At 42.3% G+C, this 22,960-nt stretch overlaps 1 protein-coding gene across 4 annotated transcripts; it reads left to right on the forward strand.

The window, feature by feature from the left end:
- Positions 1–15: 15 nt before the first annotated feature.
- LOC106585505 (lysine-specific demethylase 2B) lies at positions 16–21,420 on the forward strand. 4 transcript variants are annotated; one of them, XM_014171787.3, is made up of 10 exons: positions 16–248; positions 14,171–14,395; positions 14,789–14,929; positions 15,754–15,840; positions 16,546–16,845; positions 17,033–17,841; positions 18,166–18,329; positions 18,465–18,626; positions 18,883–19,101; positions 19,588–21,420. In XM_014171787.3, exons 1-10 carry the CDS (start codon positions 195–197, stop codon positions 19,767–19,769), a joined length of 2,343 nt encoding a protein of 780 aa, XP_014027262.1. In that variant the 5' UTR covers positions 16–194; the 3' UTR covers positions 19,770–21,420. The 4 variants fall into 4 exon arrangements, with proteins under 4 accessions (XP_014027262.1, XP_014027264.1, XP_045562670.1 ...); XM_014171789.3 differs by having other exon boundaries at positions 16,555–16,845; XM_045706714.2 differs by lacking the exons at positions 16–248; positions 14,171–14,395; positions 14,789–14,929 and adding an exon at positions 15,263–15,518 and having other exon boundaries at positions 16,555–16,845.
- The last annotated feature ends 1,540 nt before the right edge of the window (positions 21,421–22,960 follow it).

A 22,960-nucleotide genomic window follows, 5' to 3' on the forward strand; every position in this document is an offset into this window, starting at 1 on the left:
GCATATTCATGAGGCTTCTTGTCGCCTTGTGTGTGCCTGTACAGCTGCTTGGTCCTGAGCTGTGTGGAGAGAGGGAGGGAGGGAGAGAGACGGAGAGAGGGGGACGAGTGAGCAGGGAACAGCAGCAGGGCTGGAGGCTTCAGCCATGTCAGTTTTCTCTACAACGCTGGACAGACGATGAGAAGAGAGGAACCATGGCCTTGTCACTGAGTGCAGACGAAGAGGATTATGATTCAGAATCTGAACAGGTCGGAGAACAGAACATTAGCCACGTTGGGTCTAATCTAATCTGCATGCTGTTTTGTCTTTCTCAAGGGGGGGGGCTTTAGACCAGTAATCCTGTGAGTAGAATGTATTTCCTCTCCCTGCCTTCTCTCTTTCTTTTCTCTATCCCCACTCACTCAGCAACATAAGCAGGAATAGGGTAATAATTTGACTAGGCAATGGATGGAAAAGGGAAACATGGTTTGTTGTTTTGGTAAGAGAACTAATCCACTGGGCAAGAGATAGCTATTTAAGAGGTCATACAGACAGACACCTTCTCCTGTCCCTGGCTCATGTTGTTGTATCCAGATGACCTATCTCAGACCCTAGCAAGAAAAGAATGAGCTGCTCACCAAAGTAGTTAGTTGATCCCAATAATTGCTTGGCTTTAAATGTGATCCAGAATCCTCTCACCTTTGGAACAAACCTTTCTCAACAAAAACCCTGAAGAGGACACAATGAATATACATTGTTGTCTACCAGCTATTTGTCACACACTGACCTGTCAGATTGTGTTCTTGGTCAAGTTACTGTGATCATGGAAAAGGATCGGTCATTGTGACTGGTATTTTTGTGTGAACAGTCAGGGTGTGGGAGAGTAGTGTAGGAGGCAGCATGACTATACATGTGAGGCCTTTCACTACACTTCACCTGAGGCTCAGTGTTGACTTTAAAAAAAAAACGAAAGTAAATAGATTACGCTAAATCAGACCATGCCTGATGTAGCACCATTGTCACATTCAGGTCTAGCTCTCTTGACAGACATACTTATTCCTTCCATGTCTAACTGCTCATACTCACGCCTAACCATGCTCTGTGCCTTTAAGAGGGCTGGAAGCAATGTTATTTCGCAGGAACCGAACTAGGGAGGGGGATGGGGAGAGGGAACAATGAGCTGCTCTTACAGCGGTTGACCGCTCTTGCCTGTTTGGAGACTTTTAGTTGTACGTTACGCTACAATAGTGCTGAACGATTAACCAATATGTCGTTTTTTTCGGTTATTAAACAACAAATTGAGGGACATTGGTTCAGTTACTTGAATTCCATTTAGTTATGTTTATTGTGAGCCCATGGTGTCTTTTCTCAAGGGAAATAAAATAATTTACGAGAGAATTCAAGTCAAGAACTATGCGGGACGCTTGGTTGAAGGGAGTTGTAGTTTTCATGAAGCAAATAATCAATAGTTCAGCGCAGAAACATGGTATTTAACTTCACACAGTAGCTAGGTTTCAATCCAATTTGCGACAGATTTTAATGCGAATATTCTAATATTCAGTATGCACATTTTCCCACCAGAGATGTTTAAATCAAACGAACTTTTTGCGGATAAGAGGCTGGGCGTCATGACGTAGCGCACATACAAATAATTTACCATCAGTCCTATGTACCGAATTAAAAAGTTAAATCGGTTTCCATCGCATTTTCAACTCTGAGGGCTTTTTCACAACTGTTATTATATAGCAAATGTGACCACTCTCGTCTTGGCATATGCGCTCAAGCTAACAGCTCGCAGATACAGTGCGTGTAGGCTACCTACATTGAGATTATTATGGATGAGCGCTATTATTTGTATTTGTCAAACGGCAGCCAAGCATCGATCATCATGTCACCAGAATAAGACCCTCGATATTTATTGTAAAGAAGCATCAAGCTCATCACCTTGCACATTCACACATTGCACATTCACAACAGTAGCTATCACTACCCTGTGAAGTTCATAATGTATTTGCCGTTTGTGGCAGAACAAGGGAGAGTTCTAGAACACCGGCAAAAAAAGCCTTTATTTACATGTTGTTCATGAGTGCATTTCATAATACAATCAAGAACCAAAACTTAATTGGAAGGGTATGAGAAACCAAAAAAAGTTATTTTGTTTAGACGTAATAACGTAAATGAAGGCTATGTTGAATGGGTGCAGATGGCGATGGTTTCTTACTGCCGCCAAGAGTCGCGCGCATCCGTGTACTGGAAACGTGTATATTATTCCAGCTGTAGCCTAATAAACTGCATCCTTTCCCGAGTCGCAATGGGAGGACCACACAACATATCATCGCGTGACTCCAAGTTTATTTCCATGTGATGGTTGTAATATCAATATTTGCGCATAAAGGCGTTTCCACCGACATTTCTCCGTGTCAGATAACTTTAACGCCGGCTACAGGTTAGATACACACAGTCCGCATAGACTTTGAGAGAGGAAAGTACACAATACGATGATGAGAGGGACAGACATTTCGTGAAAGTATGCCTCATCTATTTGATGAACTAGTCAAATGATTTTACTGGAGAGAGCTGGTCCCTCCCCTTGTACTGTAACCCCCCCCCTCAGAATGAACTCAAAATAATATTTATGACCACAAATAACAATATCGACACAGTGTTTATAAACGTGGATATAGACTATGCCACTTCAGCATGCTCTTGTGGCACAGTTGATGCCACACAGGGTTATGGGCCAATGCACCAAACAACCAATACACTAAGTATACTGACTTTGTGTGCTTCAATATCATGGTTTGTGTTGTCAACACCAAAATAAATTATTGATCATAGTCTGCTGATGGAAAAACGTATGTATGGCTTTACACCCCCTGCTGTATGGTGGATAAAGAGTTACCTGTTTAACAGAACACAGAGGGTGTTCTTTAATGGAAGCGCCTCTAACATAATCCAGGTAGAATCAGGTATTCCCCATGGCAGCTGTTTAGGCCCCTTTACTTTTTCAATCTTTACTAACAACATGCAAGTGTGTCTATGTATGCGGATGACTCAACACTATATACGTCAGCTACTACATTGAGTGATATGACTGCAACACTTAACAAAGAGCTGCAGTTTGTTTCAGAATGGATGGCAAGGAATAAGTTAGTCCTAAATATTTAAAAAAAAATAAAATCAATTGTATTTGGGACAAATCATTCACTAAACCTGAACTAAATCTTGTAATGAATAATGTGGAAAATGAGAAAGTTGAGGTGAATAAACTGCTTGGAGTAACCCTGGATTGTAAACCTGCATGGTCAAATCCTATTGATACAACAGTAGCTAAAATGGGGAGAAGTCTGTCCATAATAAAGCACAGCTCTGCCTTCTTAACACTATCAACAAGGCAGGTCCTAAAGGCCTTAGTTTTGTCACACCTGATTATTATTCAGTAGTGTGGTCAGGTGCCGCAAAGAGGGAATTAGGAAATGTACAATTGGCTCAGAACAGGGCAGCACGGCTTGCCCTTAAATGTACACGGGGCGCTAATATCAATGATATGCATATCAGTCTCATGGCTCGAAGTGGAGGAGAGATTGACTTCATCACTACTTGTTTTGTAAGAGGTGTTGACAAGCTGAATGTACCGAGCTGTCTGTTTAAACTACTAGCACACAATTCGGACACCCATGCATATCCCACAAGACATGCCACCAGAGGTCTTTTCACAATCCCCAAGTCCAGAACCGACTATTGGAGGCGCACAGTACTACATAGAGCCATGATTACATTGAACTCTTTTCCACATCAGGTAACTGATGCAAGCAGTATAATCAGATGTAAAAAAAAAAAATACAGGGAAAAATACACCATATGGAACAGCGGGGACTGTGAATGGAGAAAGGTACAGACACGCATACACACACAAGCGCTAGGACACGCCCTCTACACACACGTACATTGTAATGTTGTTGTATGGTGGTATTATACATTTTGTATTGTAGATATGTAGTGGTGTTATAATGTAGTGGTGTTATAATGTACAGTTTATCTTATGTTTTATATGTAATGTAAGTGCCTAAATGTGTTTGGACCCCAGGAAGAATAGGCAGCAGCTAATGGGGATCCCTAATTAATACGAATAAAAAGACTGTCAATCTGGACAAACAGAAAATTCATCCCTCCCTACCTTGAAGGCCTACCCAGTATCGAAGGTTTGGCTTGACAGTCTCTGAATATCATTAAACATTTTGGTGTTTATTAACAGATGTCTATTTCCATTCTTCAAATGACCGTGCTGAACAGTTTGGATTGATTAGATTTTTATTTGCCAGTAAAAATAAAAATACATACATATAGAGTAGATTAGACTATTTTTAAAAGTGACTGGGATTACACCATAAAGTTGGGGCTTATTTCCATTGTGGTCCCTATTTTTCTTGACATAGATACAGACACATTACAGAGATTCTACTGTTCAGACATAAGCCAGCTTTTGACATTCTTTTAAAAAGTGGTTATGGTTGGTATGACTTTGAGTTCCTGTGGTAGTTTGTTCCACTCAACAGTGCCAGTATATACAAATGTGTTCTTACCAGTTAGACTCTTAAATTTAAAACAGTGAATATTAGTGTCTCTGGCTCTGGTATTATGCTGACGGACATCTCTGACAAATTCTGTGGACCAGACCAAGTTGAATTAATACTACTATTTCTTTCTACAGATAGCCAGCCTAGCTGCTTAAAATGCTCGACCTCCAGATGGGGGGAGGGGGAGTTTAAGTACAATTGTTACATGCTTGTTTTGGCTGGTCTGTATCTTATTCTTTAGATGTTTGGGGCTGCTGGTGAAGCATGATGTGCAGGCATAATCAAAGCGACACTGGACAAGCGCACTTGGCAGAGTCTTTAGGGTGTCTATAGCTAGGGTTCCATCCAATTGGCAGCAGATTTTGTTGTTTCCATCAAATTGTTGTTTCCGTCAAATTGACTTGTTGCAGATAAAAGTCTGTGCGTAAATACATAGTGCACATGAAAATTACTTTTGCGGTTACATTCCCATGTACGGTTAAAGTTAAATAGGTTTCCATCGCATTTGTCACAAAAAAATGTGTCGGTATAGCAAATGTGCCCACCATGGTATTGGCACTTTGTATTTGTCAAACAGCAGCCAACCATCGATCATCATGTCACCAGAATAAGACCCTAGATATTTATTGAGCATCAAGCTCATCCCGTGCACTTTCACCACCCTGTGAAGTTCATCATTTATTTAATCTGTAGCCTAATAAATTACAAGCTTTCCCAAGTCTTAGTGGGAGGACCACACAACATACCATCACGTGACTCCAAGTTTACTTGTATAATATGATATAATAATCATGTCTAATCCTGATGGCTGATTGGTTAAAACGTATTACCACCGGCTAAATCTATGACGCTAAAATGCCTGTTTACTCTGTTCCATCTGACTGCGCAATCCACTGTCTCATCAGCCCAGCCAAGCAATTTATAAACTTGATCACTATTAAAATGTATCTAGACATTCTCACATTTCTTTTAGACTATCATTTCGTTTTCAACAGCAGAGATTTGTCTAAACCTTGCTGTCTGTCTCTCCAACATTTTGTAACATTGTTTCAATATTCAAATTCGATCTCCAGCTGTCCAATAGTAATGAACTCAGGAGTCAGGACAAGACAAGGCAGGCAGGTAGCGTTTCTCAGCTAGTCAAATCAAATCAAATGTATTTATATAGCCCTTCTTACATCAGCTGATATATCAAAGTGCTGTACAGAAACCCAGCCTAAAACCCCAAACAGCAAGCAATGCAGGTGTAGAAGCACGGTGGCTAGGAAAAACTCCCTAGAAAGGCCAAAACCTAGGAAGAAACCTAGAGGAACCAGGCTATGAGGGGTGGCCAGTCCTCTTCTGGCTGTGCCGGGTGGAGATTATAACAGAACATGGGCAAGATGTTCGAATGTTCATAAATGACCAGCATGGTCAAATAATAGTAATCACAGTGAACAGGTCAGGGTTCCATAGCCGCAGGCAGAACAGTTGAAACTGGAGCAGCAGCACGGCCAGGTGGACTGGGGACAACAAGGAGTCATCATGCCAGGTAGTCCTGAGGCATGGTCCTAGGGCTCAGGTCCTCCGAGAGAGAGAGAAAGAAAGAGAGAATTAGAGAGAGCATACTTAAATTCACACAGGGCACCGGATAAGACAGGGGAAATACTCCAGATATAACAGACTGACCCTAGCCCCCCCGACACATAAACTACTGCAGCATAAATACTGGAGGCTGAGACAGGAGGGGTCAGGAGACACTGTGGCCCCATCCGATGATATCCCCGGACAGGGCCAAACAGGTAGGATATAACCCCACTCACTTTGCCAATGCACAGCCCCCACACCACTAGAGGGATATCTTCAACCACCAACCTACCATCCTGAGACAAGGCCGAGTATAGCCCACAAAGATCTCCGCCACGGCACAACCCAAGGGGGGGCGCCAACCCAGACAGGAAGACCATGTCAGTGACTCAACCCACTCAAGTGACGCACGCCTCCTAGGGACGGCATGGAAGAGCACCAGTAAGCCAGTGACTCAGCCCCTGTAATAAGGTTAGAGGCAGAGAATCCCAGTGGAGAGAGGGGAACCGGCTAGGCAGAGACAGCAAGGGTGGTTCGTTGCTCCAGTGCCTTTCCGTTCACCTTCACACTCCTGGGCCAGACTACACTCAATCATAGGACCTACTGAAGAAATGAGTCTTCAATAAAGACTTAAAGGTTGAGACCGAGTCTGCGTCTCTCACATGGGTAGGCAGACCATTCCATAAAAATGGAGCTCTATAGGTGAAAGCCCTGCCTCCAGCTGTTTGCTTAGAAATTCTAGGGACAATTAGGAGGCCTGCGTCTTGTGACCGTAGCGTACGTGTAGGTATGTACGGCAGGACCAAATCGGAAAGATAGGAGCAAGCCCATGTAATGCTTTGTAGGTTAGCAGTAAAACCTTGAAATCAGCCCTTGCCTTAACAGGAAGCCAGTGTAGGGAGGCTAGCACTGGAGTAATATGATCAAGTTTTTGGGTTCTAGTCAGGATTCTAGCAGCCGTATTTAGCACTAACTGAAATTTTAGTGCTTTATCCGGGTAGCCGGAAAGGAGAACATTGCAGTAGTCTAACCTAGAAGTAACAAAAGCATGGATACATTTTTCTGCATCAATTTTGGACAGAAAATGTCAGATTTTTGCATTGTTACGTAGATAGAAAAAAGCTGTCCTTGAAACAATCTTGATATGTTCGTCAAAAGAGAGATCAGGGTCCAGAGTAACGCCGAGGTCCTTCAGTTTTATTTGAGACGACTGTACAACCATCAAGATTAATTGTCAGATTCAACAGATCTCTTTGTTTCTTGGGACCTAGAACAAGCATCTCTGTTTTGTCTGAGTTTAAATGTAGAAAGTTTGCAGCCATCCACTTCCTTATGTCTGAAACACAGGCTTCCAGCAAGGGCAATTTTGTGGCTTCACCACTATTCATTGAAATGTACAGCTGTGTGTCATCCGCATAGCAGTGAAAGTTAACATTATGTTTCCGAATGACATCCCCAAGAGGTAAAATATATAGTGAAAACAATAGTGGTCCCAAAACGGAACCTTGAGGAACACCGAAATTTACAATTGATTTGTCAGAGGACAAACCATTCGCAGAGACAAACTGATATCTTTCCGACAGATAAGATCTAAACCAGGCCAGAACTTGTCCATGTAGACCAATTTGGGTTTCCAAATTAGTCGAAATCATGACTCAGCTGGCATAATTTTTATGGATATATACAAATAAATGTAAATTGTAAAAAAGTCAAACGAAATGAAGTGCAGCTAGTTTGCAGTCTTTACAGCTTCCGTTTGGAGTGATTTTGTTGTCTGTGTTGTTGGTTAGCTGTTGTTGGCTAGCTCCTCTGAACAACAGTGTCCTGACGAGCGAGCACATTTTCTTTGCAAGGCAAAATTGTGCCTCATTAGCTCATTGTTATGGATGTATCCATATAAATATTGGCACGGTTAGCAAAATGGCTTGACAAAATGTAATTCTAGCATCCTCAAAATGGCTTCAGATTAACCAGGTTTCCATCCAATCTTTTTATGCGAGTCAAGTAAATGCCGGATAGAAAATGACACAACAGTCCTGATGGAAGCAGCAAATGTCAGTATTTTGTTGACAAAACAAAATACGCTAGACAAGGTGAGATCTGTTTTTGTTGGTAAAATGTGTTATGTGCGAAATAGCGGTTATTTAAGTGATAATGCCCAAGAAGACATGTTTGGAGGATATATTGGCACGGGTGTTGCAAACCGCATGACTACAGGAGACTTTTGAAGTAGCCTAATCAGATTAAAACATTGACTGGTTGTGTGTTTATGCCACACACACACACAAGGTAATACATTTGAAAAGGTAAATGACAAATATTTAGCTTATTTTGAAGCATTAGGTTCTAGGTGTGCTAGGAATAGGTACTCTGATTGGAGGAGGTAGAGTGCACATTATGCTTCCGGCAGGCCCAGTTATTCAGGTAACATGCTGACCACACCGCGTGCGTTGCAAAATAAATGTACACATACATGTTAATCAATCACTGCACCCACACTGCTCGCACATTTCAATAAGCGTCTGCGTAGCCAGGCACTTAAATAGAACTTGGTTCTATTTGTGATGCTTGACGCGCTGCAAGTCCCACCTTTCCCATCTCCTCATTGGTTTTTAGGACCATATACCCACGTGGGTGATTGAAAGATGAACTGAGGTTTACACTCCAGTCCAGTTGGTGGTGGTAATGCACCTTGCCAACCGCCATATAAAGTCAGAAGAAGAAGAAGCCCGGCTGTGTCAGTTGATTGTAAGTTAAACTTAGGCATCACACTACCCATGAAGGAATACCTAAGACACATTTTTACTGTCAGTCATTAGCGGCCGTTTAGAATCTATGTTCCTTTTTCCTTCTTCCTTTTTTGTATATATATTAGTTGAAGTGCACCAGTCCCTCCTGCAGCAAAGCACCCCCACAACATTATGCTGCCACCCCCGTGCTTCACGGTTGGGATGGTGTTCTTTGGCTTGCAAGCCTCCCCCTTTTTCCTCCAAACATAACGATGGTCATTATGGCCAATGAGTTCTATTTTTGTTTCATCAGACCAGAGGACATTTCTCCAAAAAGTACGATCTTTGTCCCCATGTGCAGTTGCAAACCGTAGTCTGTCTTTTTTTATGGCGGTTTTGGAGCAGTGGCTTCTTCCTTGCTGAGTGGCCTTTCAGGTTATGTCGATATAGGACTCGTTTTACTGTGGATATAGATACCTTTGTATCTGTTTCCTCCAGCATCTTCACAAGGTCCTTTGCTGTTGTTCTGGGATTGATTTGCACTTTTCGCACCAGAGTATGTTCATCTGTAGGAGACAGAACGCGTCTCCTTCCTGAGCGGTATGACGGCTGCGTGGTCCATGGTATTTATACTTGCGTACTATTGTTTGTACAGATGAATGTGGTACCTTCAGGTGTTTGGAAATTGCGCCAAAGGATGAACCAGACTTATGGAGGACTGCAATTTTTTTCTGAGGTCTTGGCTGATTTCTTTTGATTTTCACATGATGTCAAGCAAAGAGGCACTGAGTTTGAAGGTAGGCCTTGAAATACATCCACAGGTACACCTCCAATTGACTAAAATGATGTTGATTAGCCTGTCAGAACATTCTAAAGCCGTGACACCATTTTCTGGAATTTTTCAAGCTGTTTAAAGGCACAGTCAACTTAGTGTATGTAAACTTCTGACCCACTGGAGTTGTGATACAGTGAAATAATCTCTGTAAACAATTGTTGGAAAAATTACTTGTGCCATGCACAAAGTAGATGTCCTAACCAACTTGCCAAAACTATAGTTTGTTAACAAGAAATTTGTGAAATGGTTGAAAAACGAGTTTTAATGACTCCAACCTAAGTGTATGTAAACTTCCGACTTCAAGGTCCTAAACGATATCATAACCGCCATCGATTAGAGACATTACTGTGCAGCCGTATTCATCGACCTGGCCAAGGCTTTCGACTCTGTCAATCACCGCATTCTTATCGGCAGACTCAACAGCCTTGTTTTCTCAAATGACTGCCTCGCCAGGTTCACCAACTACTTCTCTGATAGAGTTCAGTGTGTCAAATCGGAGGGCCTGTTTTCCGGACCTCTGGCAGTCTCTATGGGGGTGCCACAGGTTTCAATTCTCGGGCAGACTCTCTTCTCTGTATACATCAATGATGTCGCTCTTGCTGCTGGTGATTCTCTGATCCACCTCTACGCAGACGACACCATTCTGTATACTTCTGGCCCTTCTTTGAACACTGTGTTAACTAACCTCAATACGAGCTTCAATGCCATACAACTCTCCTTCCGTGGCCTCCAACTGCTCTTAAATGCAAGTAAAACTAAATGCATGCTCTTCAACCGATCGCTGCCCGCACCTGCCCGCCCGTCCAGCATCACTACTCTGGACAGTTCTGACTTAGAATATGTGGACAACTACAAATACCTAGGTTTCTGGTTAGACTGTAAACTCTCCTTCCAGTCTCACATTAAGCATCTCCAATCCAAAATTAAATCTAGAATCGGCTTCCTATTTTGCAACAAAGCATCCTTCACTCATGCTGCCACACATACCCTCGTAAAACTGACTATCCTACCGATCCTCGACTTCGGCAATGTCATTTACAAAATAGCCTCCAACACTCTACTCAACAAATTGGATGCAGTCTATCACAGTGCCATCCGTTTTGTCACGAAAGCCCCATATACTACCCACCATTGCGGCCTGTATGCTTTCGTTGGCTGGCCCTCGCTTCATACTCATTGCCAAACGCACTGGCTCCAGGTCATCTACAAGTCTCTGCTAGGTAAAGCCCCGCCTTATCTCAGCTCACTGGTCACCATAGCAGCACCCACCCGTAGCACGCGCTCCAGCAGATATCTCACTATTCACCCCCAAAGCCAATTCCTCCTTTGACCGCCTTTCCTTCCAGTTCTCTGCTGCCAATGACTGGAACGAACTGCAAAAATCACTGAAGCTGGAGACTCATATCTCCCTCACTAGCTTTAAGCACCAGCTGTCAGAGCAGCTCAGAGATCACTGCACCTGTACATAGCTCATCTGTAATATAGCCCATCGAACTACCTCATCCCGATACAGTATTTATTTATTATTGATCTTGCTCCTTTGCACCCCAGTATCTCTACTTGCACATTCATCTTCTGCACATCAATCACTCCAGTGTTTAATTGGTATATTGTAATTACTTCGCCACCATGGACTATTTATTGCCTTACCTCCCTTATCTTACCTCATTTGCACACACTGTATATACATTTTTTTCTACTGTGTTATTGGCTGTATGTTTGTTTATTCCATGTGTAACTCTGTGTTGTTGTATGTGTCGAACTGCTTTACTTTATTCTTGGCCAGTTGTAAATGAGAACTTGTTCTCAACTAGCCTAGCTGGTTAAATAAAGGTGAAATAAAAAAATTAAACCCACACACCCACTCAGTCATTGTTTATGAAGTGGGTTATTTTGATCTTATTCTTTTGGCGCAGTTGTGGAGATGTCATGGACTTCCCTCCCTTTTGTGTGCATTGTTGTGGTGTGCTGTGGTCCACTGAAGCCAGGCAGATGGTGAACCCTGTGACTTCCCCCCACAGCACTGGGATCCACAGTGAAACTGATCAGATAAGGCCCCCATCTCGGCCTAGTGTTTTAGGGCCTCATCAAACAAACCTAACATTCCTAGCACATTAATCAGCCAAGTTACAGTAAGTGTTGGTATTCAGTCTGGAACTATTATAGGTCAAGATGCTTTTGTAAACAATCATCAAATTAGTGTTTCATAGGCCTACTTTTGACTCAGACGACTTTAGTTCTTTTTTTTTAAAGACGATACACGTCTTAAAGATTGGAGTTATGATTTCTTGGAAGAGAGGCATAGGAGGAGGATCACTCCTCATTTTAGCCACCATATTTAGTACTTTCTCCTGTAATTCAGAGGTTTCACATAACATCGCATAGATGGACCATACGCTTGTTGATTAAAACAAATAAAAGATAAACAAACTCATGCCCCCTTGGCAGAACAGATATTCGAAGAACATCACTCTTTTCATAACTCACATACACAGAACACTTTGTCAAGCAGTTTGTCATGCTGTTGCACAATTAACTTGGATATTTGTAACAAGAGGGTATCAGCTACTTTATTCAAGGACTCCTTCAGGGTAAAGAGGAGTTTGTTTGAGAGGAAAATAGGTCATGTAGCACACGTGGGTTTCTAATAGTCCTACGTTGATTGCTTTGGTGATCTGTTGTGTTGGATATAATGTTGTAGAGATTTCTGTTAAAAGGTCTCTAAAAAATCAGTTAGAGGAATTTCAATATTTTAAGACAATGCCAGGAATGTGCCAATCACACTTGAATGTTGTGCAATGCTGATAGTCATATCATTTGCAGCCTCTGCCCTCCTTCTGATGTCTTCCTTGTACATACACTCCTTGGTTGAACAGATTTATTAGGAAAACCATCAGATTGTAGTCTGTTTCCCATTTCCAGTTGGATGTTGCGTCAACAACAACCCCGTATGCTTGAGAATCTGTTTCGGATCTGGAATTATGCTTGAGGATGGCCAAAGATGAGATGAAGGTAAAAGGTTATTATAACAACTCTCTTTCCAAACCTGAAGAAAAGCTTCCCGGTGAAGAATCGTCTTGTGGTATGTATCCCCAGTGACATCTTATTCTAGTATTCATGAAGGAACACTTTGTTCTCATTGACCCTGGTCTAGCGTTTTTCTTCTCTCTCTTTAGCCCTCTGCAAGAATTCCATCTGCTTTTATAAGATGGCGGTTTGGTCCTTATTAGCTATATCTGTTCCAGGAGGATGATTATGTAAGGGCTGTGACGTGACAATGTTGCTCAGTATTTGTTTGGGAGTGGAAGGTTTTCACTGTTGTGTATTAATCCTTAACTGAGGAGCATTGCCAGGTGGTAAGATTTTTTGTGGACCTGTGTGTGTTGCTGTCTTGTGATTTAGTTTCTTTAATGGATGGACCTACTGGCTCATACAGTGGTAGATAATTTTCCAGAAATACACACGCGAACCTCCAGATTAAACCATATTTGACACCATGCAATTGGTTGTACCTTTTATTTAGGGGAGTAGGTTGTGTAAATAGCGTATCAGCTTTATAGATGTCCTTTGCAGGAGATCAGAGGCAGGACATAATGCTCGACTGGAACTGAGTGACAAGCAGCAGATTCTACACTACACTAATCGATCTCACCCCATAAACAGTGTTTTTAGTGCCAGTAAGAACAGCCTCCAGGGGAATGAATGACCCAATCTACAGGAGCACATTCAACTCTGTTTTTCCAGCGTGTCTCCTAGGGCCTGAAGCGATATGTGTACTTTACGAGAAAATAAAGTAACAGTTTTACTTCTGCCAGAGGAGCCATGAAAATGTTCAATTTCAAAACAATCCTAACCTCTCCACAGCCCTCCCATTTAAAGCTAAAGTACAGTATGTCTCTGCTAGTTCTCATCTCCTTTCATTATTCTATTCAAATGGTTAGGAAAAGCAGGGGAACTGTGTTGCCAAGGAAACACTCGCCTCTGCAGCAAAAAATACATTTCTCAGAAATGGCGTAGGGAATATCTAATTTTTATTGTTCTGGTGGCTCTAGGCTCGGGTAAAGAGCATTGAAATGAATTTTTACCTGTGAACCTCTATTTGTGGTGTCACAGGGTGGGAGAGAATCTTTTTATTTTCTTGGACAGAGGCTGATTTTTAGATTTGGCATTTAGAGAGGTTTAGAAAGGTACTGTATGTGGCTCGCAGCCGGTGGCTTCAGTGCAGTACTGTTTCACTAGCTTTATGACTGTCAGGAGTAGACCATACTAGATGTTTTGTGTTCCATAATGAAGCAGAATGTAGGTTACTCTCTTAGGCAATTGTGCCCATTTGAATTGCCTTTCTAAAGTAGTTTCCAAATACTCAAGATTGAATATTGGTTGGAGAGGACCAGGGAGCCAATGACCGGACTCAAAAAGTCTACTTCCAGGGACAAGAGGTAATGGACGTAATAACATAAATTGTATTATTTTTCTCTCTGCAGAAACGGGAAGCCAACCGGCCAAAGCCCAAGATGGGGACTTCAGCAGCGGTCAAGCTGCCGTCCAATCGCAGTGCGTCTGGCGCCAGACGCAGGAGAACACGCTGCCGAAAGTGTGAGGCGTGCCTCCGAACTGAGTGTGGAGAATGTCACTTCTGTAAAGACATGAAGAAGTTTGGAGGACCCGGGCGCATGAAGCAGTCCTGTATCATGAGGCAGTGCATTGCAGTGAGTAAAGCCATAGTAACCACACAGGCTTTTCATCATTCATACTATTTAGCAGATAGTTCAGTTAGCCTATATTGTCTTATCCAGTGCTACAGTGCTGTGCCACAAATACAAAAGACTGTGCATTTGACATGAAAATCATAAGACTCATTCATGTGACAAAGGTCTCTAGATTCTGTTGAGTCCATTCAGTGGATATTTGTCTACGGCTTGGCATAGTCGCCAATGTCTGTTAATGATTTTCCTAAAACAGGAAACAGAATGACCAGTAGCAGCTTATCAACACTATTTGCAAATATTATTGCACACCGGCATAATGGAGACACTGTGTGTGTTACTGTCAATGAGTTTGACAGTTGTCAGTGAATGTGTTTTTGTATTTGTCCTTTGCAGCCTGTCCTGCCCCACACAGCTGTGTGTGTGGTGTGCGGAGAAGCAGGGAAGGAGGACACATTGGAGGAGGAGGACAAGTTCAACGTCATGCTCATGGAGTGCTCCATCTGCAATGAGATTGTCCACCCCAACTGCTTAAAGGTGAGACAGGATGAGCATGTCGAGTCGTGATTGAACACAACCGTGACTGAACACGAGGCCAAGCCTCCACCTGATGAGTTTGATGATTCATTATTTGTGAGTGAGATTCACCTGAATATTTATGATACGGTTGAGTGATTTATATGCTTTGACACACACATGAAGGCAAAATCCTGGAATGTTTGCCTTTGTACTAACGGCAGATGATTCACTGTGTTTGACTGTCAAACAGTTTTACAAGGCAACTTGATGAGTCATTGGTGTGGTGGGGACTTCCTGTTGTTGTTTGACACTGAGTCACCTCATCACTTTCCCTCTTCCAGCCAGACTTGCAGTAGGCTGTGTCCAGTTGAAATCAAATGATGCTAGAATACGACTTTGCAGTGTTGTTGACATTGCTGGGTGGAGCCGGATGCAAATGAAATGCAAAGCTGCTCATGCACTCTTAGGAGCCATTCAGCCAAAGCATAACATGTCATAGCATGTCCTTGCTCGAACCTGTTCTAATGAAGTGAAGTTGTGAACTACATCAGATATTAGGAACACAGCCTTTGTGTTTGTTGTATTCCAGGCACATAACACACTTATGGTAAGGTATTTCTGAATAATATAGATTTTTCATTGTTAGAGGTTGTTGTTTGCTAGAGTTTGTCACTTTTTAAATGTGTCAGAAATAAAGTGTTAAACTGCCTCACACAAAGAGGTGACAACAGTCACTTTCAGTTCCCTGTTCATTCCTCTCTGTGCTGAACACATTGTACATTAGACTGACTCCCCTTCTGCCCTTTTCGTCTTAACTCTCTCTTTTACTTCATGCTTTTCAGGTAAAAGATGCCTCTGGCGTGGTGAACGATGAACTTCCTAACTGTTGGGAATGTCCCAAATGCAACTACGCTGGGAAAACCGGAAAAGTGAGTACCTACAAATGTAGGATCTTAATTTGAGCCAGTTTGCTCCAGCAGGAACTTAATCCTGCAGCAAAAGGATATGTGGATTATAGTTAATTGATATTTTGTAGCGGTTGATACATTTGAAATTATAAACTTCAGAAGACTTATTAAACCTCAAATTCACTTCAAGTTTTAAATGTCCTGCTTTGCAGGACAGTTCTCCTGCAACAGGGTGATCATACATCTGTATATGAATGCATCATTTTAAGTACTTACTGTAGGCAGCCCATCATAGAATACTATCTACTCTGAAGTTCATAAGCATTAATATGAAATTGATATTTTAGTTTCCCCTTTCTCCAAAGATAAAGCACACACCAATTTTGTCATCTGATGTTGGACTAGGAAACAGTGCTGTGAACCATCTTTGGAAAACACTCTCCAAATAATTATTCTTTAAAGTCAGAGGCATTTCATAATGTCTTTACTTTGTGGTTTCTTACTTCCTGTTCATCTACTTACTATATCACATGGTTCAATGCCCTGTGTCTGTTACACGGGAAGGAAACAAACATCTAATTCTCTAGAAGTGGCACAGTCACAGTCTAAGTAGTTTACAATGTCTGACTTGTTTCACCATTGAAACAAGTACAGTATCTCAGTTTGGTGACCCTGTCGTGATAGGCGAAATATATAAAGTTGTCTTCCCTGTTTTTCCACCTTCTGGTCTGCAAGCAAAAAAGGGGACCGGGGTTCAAGTATGCGTCTAACCTCCCTGGCTCCCTGCTGAAGGAGCAGAAGGCAGTCAAGGAGGAGGGTGAGTCCACATCTACGTCTACAGCCAAGAGGAAGCCAGAGGGGGATGATATCTCCAGACACAGACCTGAGGAACGGGAGCCCCTCTACAGACACCCCCCTGTCCTGACCCCCAGCACCCTGCCTCGGCCCAGACCTGAGGACAAACTGAGGAAGAAGAGGAAGCTCTTCGATGATGACGAGGAAGAGGACTTCAGTGTGAGGAAGAAGGTAGACTCCTATTTCATAATGCGGTTTCTGTTTCAGTGTCTGTTAGTATAATGTTACTCATTGACTATGCATGGCAATTTTCATGCTGTGCCAAGCAACTCCTTTTGTAAAATGTTTGGATGTTGATATGTGCTCTGGTATCCATAGTTGCACATGCTCTCTAACTAAACCTCCCTCTCCCCCACAGGGAAAGGCAGATGAATCTCTGTTCCCCAAACTCCTTCATCAGATCAAGACTGAGGAGGAAGACCAGGAGGAGGAAGTGGATAAGGAGGATACAGACTCTCTTTTCTGGCGAGGCCTGGAGAGGAGAGATCGTTTAGGAGATACCGAGGACTGGGCAGAGGACGGGGATGGCAAGGACACAAAGACAAACTTTCCAAGGCCTCCTCTCAAAACTCCTGTTCTAGACAGTGACCAGTCTCACTGCAGCTCTCCACAGGCTGGCCCCAGCAGCGAGGGTGGCAGTGAACCCCAGGAGAAGGGCCCACGCCCCAAAGCGCGCCGCAAACGCCGTTTACCTAATAAGGAGCTGAGCAAAGCACTGAACCAGGAGATCCAAAAGACTGAGGACTGCCTAGCCAATGAGAACCGCCAGCCCCTCAAGGTGGAGCCAGAGAGTGAGAATGAGGAGCCCAAGAGGGGCTTCCGCATCGGCAGTGACCTGGGAGGGGAGCGCCCCCACCTCCGGACCAAGGAAATGAACGGCACCCCCTGGGAGCTGCGCCACTTCTACCCCAGCCAGATCACCCCTCTGGGCTTCAACAGGAGCTCCCCTGGCACCCGGCCCCTGCCCCCACGCTCCCCACCCAAGTGTGTCCAAATGGAGCGCCACGTAATCCGGCCACCCCCCATCAGCCCTCCGCCGGACAGACTGCCCCTGGTGGACGGGAAGACTCATGCGGTGCAGCGAGAGGTCTGGATGAAGCTCTTTGGACACTTCACACACAAGGAGCTGTGTGTCTGCATGCGTGTCTGCAAGACATGGAATAGATGGTGAGAGCTCTTACTATTCCCACTCATATTTTTAGTTTACATTTAAGGGCCTATAAAACATAAAATAAAGATGCGTTATAAAAATTGGGTCCCTGAAAATTGTGCACCATTGTGTACGTCATCCATTTCGTATGATGTGTTACGTCCTGCATAAAAAATTGTTAGGAATTCCAATTCTTAAAATATGTTACTAATTTGTAAGTGCTTAAGATCCCGTTCAATCTCTTTAACACTCACATTCAAATATACTAATTATCTAGAACATTGTGAATTTTAGTCCAAGCCAGATTGTGAGTGTGTATTTCTATTGTCTATCTCTGACAGGTGCTGTGATAAAAGACTGTGGACCAACATCGATCTGAACCGCTGTAAATCTATCACTCCCCTTATGCTGAGTGGCATTATCCGCAGACAGCCTCTCTCACTGGACCTCAGCTGGACCAACATCTCCAAGAAGCAGCTGAGCTGGCTAATAAACCGCTTACCAGGTACATACCAGGACCATGTCAACCTCTGATCTATGGGAGAGGAAAATGTTTTGGCTAGACACCAGAGACTGTCCAAATGTGATTGTGTCTCAGCATTGAAACCCGTCTAACGCTACTCCGCTCTGTGTCCTGCAGGTCTGCGCGTGTTGCTGCTCTCAGGGTGCTCGTGGGTGGCTGTGTCTGCCCTCTGCACCTCTAGCTGCCCTCTGCTGCGCACCCTGGATGTGCAGTGGGTGGAAGGGCTCAAAGATGCCCAGATGAGGGACCTGCTCTCGCCCCCGACCGATAACAGACCAGGTAACCACCTGCAACAAGAGGGGAGAGTTAGGTGAAATTGACATGAGTGTATTATAGCAACCTCTGGTGGTTCTTCTGGGTGTGACAGGACTGGGAGGCTTTTCTTTCTAAAAACCCATTAGGAAGAAAAATGAGTGTATCTTAAGATAGTTCACGTTTAATTGAAGGATGTTAACGAAAATGTATCAGATTACTCGCCATGTTTGACTGCGAGATGAGAAATCACTCCTATTTTGTTCATGCTCTCCACCCTCAGGTCAGTTGGACAACCGCTGTAAACTGAGGAACATCCTGGACTTGCGTCTGGCCGGACTGGACATCACAGACGCCTCCCTGCGTCTGATTATCAGACATATGCCGTTACTTTCCCGACTGGACCTGAGCTACTGCAACCACATCAACGACCATTCGGTCAACCTGCTGACGGCCGCAGGGACCACAACCAGAGATTCCCTCACAGAGATCAACCTGTCAGGTAGGAACCCTGTCAGTCACACCACTCTCACAACCTCAGTATTAGCACCAGGGGCTAGAGTAATACAACAGCACAGAGGCGGTTTTTATTTACTCTGCTATGTCACTTGTTTATTTTTTTGGGGCTACCTTCGGAGGACAAAATGTAACTTTTTACAGCTTTTTCTTTTGTTGTTACATGCACATTCTAAACACATTTTAGAAACATACCACTTATTTTAACTTTTTTTTACAGTAGTTACATTATACAATTTTACATTATACATCGTGTTTTCAGTCATAACTATTATAGAATAAGCTATTTCACTTTTCTCTTAATGTTAAAGAATATCAAAGATGTATTTATTTTCTGTCTTATCTGATTTCACAGTTATTTTTTATTTTTATTATAGTTTGAAAGTCTATGTTGCATTTAGGCTTCATAATATTCAATCCGGTTCTCTACGGGTTTCCTCATGCCTGGCTGTGTTTTTGTCTCCACCTCAAGTTTGTAATAGGGTGACAGACCATTCCCTTACCTTCTTCAAGCGCTGTGGAAGCATCTGTCACATTGACCTGCGCTATTGCAAACAGGTGACCAAGACGGCCTGTGAACAGTTCATAGCAGAGATGTCTGTGAGTGTACAGTTTGGACTCAAAGAGGACAAATTACTGCAGAAACTCAGCTAGACACTGACATTAAGGCCAGAATATCCACAGCAAAAAATAACTACCCTTTGCACTTAATGGAGGAAGACAAGGTTCCCCATCAAGCCTGCACTGGTTGGTTTTCTATGTTTATTTCTTCTTCATTGGAGAATCTACTGTGTTTAGATTTGTGAACGAACAATGTCATATAAGTTGATGAGAGAAGCAGAAGTGTGTAAATTAACAAGGGGGGTGGTCAAAATGTTTGCATCAATGTCTTTCTGGATGTTACAAACCCATTATTGTACTGAAAGTCAAAGATGTACTGGACAGGAGATGGGGAGGGAAAACAAAGCATGCATTAGTTTATTTTTGTGTTAAGATTGTACCTTTTTCAAAGGCTTGTGTTTGTTGCATTTAATTTGTTGGGGGATTTGTTTTCTATTACTTATACATGTTAAATGTTTAACATTTTTTTATACAACAATAATTCACACATTGGGCTAACATTTGAGGTCATAGTGAAGCTTTATGTATGCAGTACCATACACACCCCAGATTTCAACTCTTAGAACTGAATATTTGCCTATAGTACTTTAAATCAGTTTGCCTTGACACCGATGGTAATATGTATTTTTGGATGCTGTTTTTTTTACCTGATATCATGTGCCAAATTCTGAAGGTGACATTACAAGTTAATGGTAGTTACTGACTTGGACTGGATTTAATTTAATACTTTACTTAAAAAAATGAACATAAGACTATTATTATAAAATAATACATGTTTTAAATGTTTAAATAAATAAGAATTAAATAAATGTTGCAAAGATGGTTAGGTTAATGAATATATCTTGAAATGAATCAGTCAATAAATATTGACATAAGGAATGTTAGTCAAATGTATTTTTTCAATCTCTCAGTACCTTCTGCATTTTCCTATGTTTCGTACATATGTCAATCTCATTGTGTTTCACATGTTTTAGCACTCAAGAGCCCATAATGTGAGATTCTGTCAAGTAATTGAGTCATCTGCTTTAAAGGGCCAATCCACATTTAAAACAATAACAAAGCATTCCCCCGCCTCTGTTTTGGTAAAAAGCTGAGGGCTGGGCCTGGAGAAATGTAATCCCTCTCAAATCGAAGACTTACAAGAATGCAAAGACTGACCATCCATGATATCATAATTATAGTTTTAACCATGTTTTGAGGCAATACAGTTTGTTTACATTTGTTTACAAACATTGGAGGAATACAAGCTTATATTTTGAGTTCTGATGGGATACGACAGTTTAACTAAGCTCATGAGGCATTTGTAAGGTATATTCAAGAATCAATGAGTATATATCATTCATTTCTAAGTCCAAAAATGGGTGTAGCAACTGCAGACTGCCCCTTTACTGTTTCCACAACTGCATACAGTAACAGTGGCCTCCACGGACTTGGCATGTAATGAGTTTCTTTGAAAGAGCATTTGATCATCCTATTATTAATTCAAGATTGACTATCTATTCATTTTGTATTTATTTATATTAGTTATCATCCATAATCGTGATGTAATTATAATTTGCCATTATCTGTGAATGATATTGGCCACCTTGAATACAGATGCACATGATGTAGTTGTTTATATTTGTAAATCTAAAATCTAGCGCTATGATTGTCATTAAAAGTATATTTCTATGTATAAAATGTATTTTCATATACTCTAACATTTTTTTTACCCTCAGTTGTGTGGCTTTTTGATAGGGCACAGCAGAGAATTTCCTAAATGCCAGGGTAACTGGTGACCTCGTGTGGCTTAGCTTCCAATGAGCAGGAAAGAACATTGGTATATGGACATTTCTGGAACCTTCTCACCCAACTCGGGTCATGTATTAACCATGTTTTTTTGTTTTACATTCAAGCGTTTGCCACATGGAAGCTGCTATCTGCAGCTGTCCTCTCCTAGACAAAGGCATAATCTGGCACTCTAAACACTAGTTCAACCTACAGCAGGTATTCCCAAACTGGGGCAGGTGCAATGCCGTCGGGGGTACTCCAAATAAAAATGTGATTCACATAACTTTTCATTTTTATTTAAAAAAAAATCTTCACATTTTCAAACAGTCCATTTATATATTCCAACGGGGCTATACATTTGGGTGAGTTTTTTTTCCTCAACTGAGTAGCCTCGTTTCACTGCCAAAAATAAAATTAAACCATCTAGTGTTCAGCGAAATAACAACACAATGTCAAATACAGGCAGCCTAGTCGAATAATTAACATCCAATCACATTAACCGTTACTCTATCGCGGGAATTCCACTAACGGTCCATATGTAGCCAAATGTAGCTGCTGTTCATTCAGTTTGCTCGAAAAATTTATAAATGGTTAAAAAAAGTAAGGCCCTCATCCATAGAGACACATACCAGCTCTACTAGTAGTACTGCTACTACCAGCAGCACTACACCGCACCTGTCAACGACACAAGTTGTTCTGCATCCACGAGCACATCCAATGCTAGCATCAGTAATTCTACATTTGTTGTTAGCCCAGCTAGCATGGACACTGACAGTTGTGAATCTGATGCAGCCGAAGAGCTACTGACCCCTTACCCGAGAAAGCACCGAACAACAGACAGGGATGTTGGACCATCGAAGAGGCTCAAAGATGATGAGAACTACATTGATTTGGGGTTCACTTGTATAGGGAGTAGGGCCTTTCCTCAGCCACTGTGTTATAGTACTTTTGCACATATCTCACAACTCAATGAAACCTTCACTCTTGCGCAGACATTTAGAAACAAAACATGCCAATTTGAGCAAGAATTAAGATGACTTTCGAGTAGTAAGACATGTATAAAACCAACAGATACCATTAATAAGAAGGGGCAAGAAGTGACTTATATGGTGAACTACTGAGTGGCTAGGACAGGCAAGCCCCATACGATTGTGGATTACTTAATTCTTCCTGCTTTCGCGGATATGGCTGGGACAATGCTGGGGGAAAAGGCCCAAAAAACTATACAGACAATGACTTCATCAAACAATACTGTTTCAGGACGCATCAGTGACATGGCAGGAGATGTTTTGAAACAATCACTGCTTCACATACAAGCCAGTGAATTCTGTGCGTTACAGCTGGATGAGTCAACAGACGTGGCGGGCCTGGCACAGCTCCTGGTATATGTCCGTTACATTTATAGGGGGTCAATTAAGGAAGACGCCTCTTCTGCAAACCACTGGAAACCAGGA

The sequence above is a fragment of the Salmo salar genome, chromosome 24 (assembly GCF_965601325.2).
Source record: "Salmo salar chromosome 24, fSalSal1, whole genome shotgun sequence".
Classification (NCBI taxonomy): domain Eukaryota; kingdom Metazoa; phylum Chordata; class Actinopteri; order Salmoniformes; family Salmonidae; genus Salmo; species Salmo salar.